Below are 4,585 nucleotides of genomic sequence, written 5' to 3'. Positions count from 1 at the left end.
AGCTGCGCGGCCGCCGCCAAGGCGCCGGTAAAGAAGAACGCGAAGGTGGCCAGCGTGAACGTGCAGCTGGAGATGAAGGCGCTATGGGACGAGTTCAACCAGCTGGGCACAGAGATGATCGTCACCAAGGCTGGCAGGTCAGGGCGCTTCCCCACCCGCGACCCTCCCCACGTGGCGCCGCTCGGTGCGTACCCGGACCCGCGCGCCTCGCTCGAACCCGGGGTGGGGGGCGCGGCCTGGCACCTGCGGTCCCCTCTGGGTCATAGGGCTCCTCCGCTCTCTGCGATCCCGGCTCAGGCGATAGCCGCCTGGTACGGGGCAGGCGGGCATGGCGGCCAGGAAGGCGGGCCCAGAGCAGCCCGGCCAGACTGGCGAGCCCACCGCTGCCCCAGAACGCCGTGCTGCCGGGAAGCCAGCGACCGGCTCCCCATGACCCCGCGCTGGGGAAGGAAGTCGCAGCAGCTGAGGCCTGCCTGCCAAAGCGGGGCTCTGCGGATCCCACATCCAAGGGAACTTTCCGGCTTGGGTTCCCGAGTTCAGTCTATGCGGGCAAAATAAAAAGGAGGCAGAAAAGTCAGTCATGATGCCTATCGTTTTAAGGAAAAGGGCAGACCCTGGAAAACAGTGTATCCTGTTGAGGCGGAGGTCACTGCCGGGTTCTCTAGGCCTAAATTTTGGGAGAGTGCCGGCCTGGGGCAGCCCGGAGGGCCCTTGACTTGGCCTGTGTTTGTTTTAATGGCCGAGGAGAAGGGGAACAAGTTTTGCGATGCAACCATTTGACCAGCAGACAAAGGCAGTGGTAGGCTGTGCCTAGTGTACACATACACCAGGTTAATCGGAGCAGCCAAGAGGAGCTCAGGCCCTGTTTGCAAAGCTTCTTGCGGTTTCTGTTTCTTGGTCTCTACCATCGTCCCTGGGGAGCCTGAGGCCCATGCTCTCGCCTCAGCTGCAGGCTCGTCCTGCCTTCCTGGGCACAGGGTCGCTCCTGACTGGAGAGAAGGCCTCAGGCGGGGAGAAGGTGTCCTCCTGAGGACAGTGGCCGGCCTTCATGTCGCCCAGGAGCCAGGCACTCGGTGGCACCCTCAAGCTTTCAGAGGGGTGGAGGTCCATCTGAGGACTGCTTCCTTGGCATCTGTGATCTGACCAAGACCCTCCGGAGTTACCTGTGAGGGAAGGGCTGTGGGGCTAAGCCAATGGCCCAGGTGGGGCTGGCGATCTGGCTTCTTTGCTATCTGGCGAATATGTCTTGTCCTTTCAAGAGCCCTGTGGGGTCACTGGCCACCAAAGCAGGGTCTGGGGCACTGCAAAGGCAGGTGTTGAGTCCGCTCCTGGCAGCTGTATGTAGGGGCCTCGGAGAGCGCGGATGGTGCTCTGTGTCCCTACAGAACCTGCCGAAGGAAGGTGAGCGAAGGAAGGCGAGCGCACATTGGAGGCTAAGCCAGAGAATTCAGAGCGCATGAGGGAAGAAGTGAGGCAGATAGGGGGGTCAGAGGGTGTTCCGAAGCCTCATTCTCACAGAGACTAGGGGATCGCCCGAGATCTGGATGATGGGGGGCTTCCTTGGAGTAGCTTGTCTCAGTTTCACTTTGTTCCAGTGAAGAGTGGCTTAGATGGAGCACAGTAAGGCTCTAGAAAGGCCTAGAAACTTTGGGACAGAGTTCGGGCAGGGAGTTCTGCCCTACTGGCTTTGTCGGTAGAAGCTAGGTTTAGGCTCGGGAACGGCAAGAGCTTCTAGGCCTACACAGGCAGAGGGGGCAGAAGCCGCCGCCTGCCGAGAGGTGCGGACCAAGGCTGACCCTATTTTGGTATTTCACAGAAGGAACCAGGGGCAACCCATCAGTTCCACTTGCCTGCAGGTTGAGGAGGGGGCCTACTCAGGTCATAGCAGCTGACTGAGGGAAGCTGGTTGGCCCCATGGAGGGAGGCTATGGTGGGTCGGGCTCTTTGGTTCTGGGCCTTGGTCTAGTGGAGTGAAGACCAGCAACCCCTACCTGAGCCTGGTCGTCCCTCTGACAACCAGGAGGGAGTTGGGGGTGGTGCCCTTGCACCACTGTAGATGACTGAGCCCTGGGCTGCCCCCAGGCGCATGTTCCCTACGTTCCAAGTGAAGCTCTTTGGCATGGACCCCATGGCCGACTACATGCTGCTCATGGACTTCGTGCCTGTGGATGACAAACGTTACCGGTGAGTGGACAGGACACCCCGCAAGGCCAGCTGGTAGGGAGCCTTCAGCGAATGAGCTCACTCTGAACCATCCATACCATGATAATCTTTAAGGACTGCTGTGCCCACTGCCTCAACCCAAGCAAGCCATTCAAACCCAGGGCCTACACACTCCACTCCTCACTGCCATTCTCAGGAGCCCCTGGGCTAAGGGGCTCCGGACTGCAGTCCTGCCCAAGAAGCCCACCACCACCCCGCATTTCCTGAGGGCAGCAGGCAGGCCCCTGGCACATAAATCCCTGCCTTTTTTGTCTCTTACTCTTCTAAGATGACTGTGGGCATCACGTCCCTTCCCCCCTCTCCCCCCAAGGGCGCTGGGCCCCGGAGCCAGGCAGGAAAGGTGGGGTGGCCAGGGAGAGATTATGCAGGGCGGGCCTTGCAGCCTGGACAATTAACAGCAATTAATAAGCTAAGAGTGTGGACCGCCCTGCTCCCCAGGCTGCCTGTGCTGCTGAAGCCAGGCTCCAGCCCCGCACCAGAGGCAAAATCAACTAGCCAACCCGTGTGCGACGAAATCAGGCACAGACAGGAAGCCAGCTTGCAGACCATTTCGTATATTGAGAGTGCAGGAGTTTCCCTGCTTTCTGAACAATCCAAGTGGAGAAGCCCTCAGCTTGGGGAGGCAGCCAGGTCTCTTGGAAAAACCTCCAAGGCACTTTTGGGGTTCAACTGGTGCTGGGCCAAGGCGCTCCTCTCTACTCACCCCAACCTCGGTGCTGTCTCCAGGTATGCCTTCCACAGCTCCTCATGGCTGGTGGCCGGAAAGGCAGACCCAGCCACACCAGGCCGTGTGCATTACCACCCGGATTCTCCAGCCAAGGGCGCGCAGTGGATGAAACAAATTGTGTCCTTTGACAAGCTCAAGTTGACCAACAATCTGCTAGATGACAACGGCCATGTGAGCCACCCCTTCCCCTCCCAAGCTTCCTGCGCCTATGTCTGATCCAGCCCCAGCTCAGGGGGCCTAGGGAGAAGCAGGGTCTACAGATGAGGAGCTGGGCTGATAGCAGGGAGGGTCTCTGAGGCCTAGGAGGGGAAGTCAGCTTCCCTCCCCACCCCTCACCCCTCTAGGTTTGCCAAAGGTTTTAAACTGGGGACAGTGAGCTTGTGAAGGACATAGGGACTAAAGGAGTTTAAGGGACCTAAGCCAGTAAGGCCACCTTATGCCCACAGCTACTGCCCTACACCGTGCTGAGCTCCATTCCAAAGCTGAAGAGAAGCTTTGCGCCCCATCTTTTGAAGACTTGGGCCATGATTCATTGTGGGAGTTCCTGAAACATCACTGCCTCTGCAGCCCAGACCTGGGAGCCGGGGACTTGGCGCTGAGCTCCCCATCTCCACGCCTTGTCTTCCAGATCATTCTCAACTCCATGCACAGATACCAGCCCCGTTTCCACGTGGTCTATGTAGATCCACGCAAGGACAGCGAGAAGTATGCGGAGGAGAATTTCAAAACCTTCGTGTTTGAGGAGACGCGCTTCACGGCTGTCACCGCATACCAGAACCATCGGGTGAGGGCCTGAGGGGAGGCCCGGGCTCCAGGCGGGCAGCCGCGGAGAATCCAGGCTTCAGGGAAGAGGGTGCAGTTTTCAGGGACTGCCGGCGGGTCCGGCAGCTAGTTCCCCAGTGCTGTGGGTCTCTGGGCCACCCGCTCTATGAAGCCCCACCCCCATGGGCCTCAGATCTTTAAGCGGTCCCCTCACCTCCAGCCCCCTGCCGTCGGCCCAGCCCCCTATCAGTTTGACCTCTCAAGCAGCAAGTGTCATTGATGCCTGAAAGTTTGTTTTCCAAAACGTGCCGGAAACTTCCCGCCGGGAGCCTCTTCCCCTGCTTGCGCCCATTCCCGGTGCCCAGTGGTTCCCAGCTTGGCGCGCTGGGGCCGCGGCACATGCCAGGGCGGGAGGCACAGTCTTCGTTGGGAGAGGGGACAGATGCAGTCCAGTGGAGTCCGTCGGGTTAAGGGCCACTCTTGGGGAGAGATGGGGGACCCGGAACCCGTGGACTGCAGGGGCGAGAGCAGCTGGCTCGGGCTTGCTTCCCGCAGATCACGCAGCTCAAGATCGCCAGCAACCCCTTCGCCAAAGGCTTCCGGGACTGCGACCCTGAGGACTGGTAAGTGTCCTCCGAGCAGGAAGCAGCGTCCCCATGCGCGGCCGGGACAGCAGCCCTGACTCATTGGTCCCCGGCTCCCTCCCTCCTGCAGGCCGAGGAACCACCGGCCCGGCGCGCTGCCGCTCATGAGCGCCTTTGCACGCTCGCGCAACCCCGTGGCCTCTCCCACGCAGTCCAACGGCGCGGAGAAAGGTAGGGTCCGGGTCGTGGGACCCAGGCTGCGGCTCCACGCGCGCTCCGCCCCAGGCCG

At 60.6% G+C, this 4,585-nt stretch overlaps 1 protein-coding gene across 1 annotated transcript in view; it reads left to right on the top strand.

Moving 5' to 3' along the window:
* TBX1 (T-box transcription factor 1) overlaps positions 1-4,585 on the top strand; it is an 8,156-nt gene that overhangs the window by 2,452 nt on the left and 1,119 nt on the right. Inside the window, exons 5-10 of the mRNA XM_004701429.2 lie at positions 3-137; positions 2,083-2,184; positions 2,950-3,121; positions 3,579-3,734; positions 4,268-4,335; positions 4,427-4,527. Of these exons, the coding sequence (XP_004701486.2) occupies positions 3-137; positions 2,083-2,184; positions 2,950-3,121; positions 3,579-3,734; positions 4,268-4,335; positions 4,427-4,527 (734 nt within the window). The remainder of the gene's footprint in view (positions 1-2; positions 138-2,082; positions 2,185-2,949; positions 3,122-3,578; positions 3,735-4,267; positions 4,336-4,426; positions 4,528-4,585) is intronic.

This window comes from Echinops telfairi, unplaced genomic scaffold, assembly GCF_000313985.2.
Source record: "Echinops telfairi isolate 266 unplaced genomic scaffold, ASM31398v2 ScPeMD7_70;HRSCAF=299, whole genome shotgun sequence".
Taxonomy (NCBI): domain Eukaryota; kingdom Metazoa; phylum Chordata; class Mammalia; order Afrosoricida; family Tenrecidae; genus Echinops; species Echinops telfairi.
Note: the sequence above shows the minus strand (reverse complement) of the source record. Positions and strands in the feature narration are given on the sequence as shown.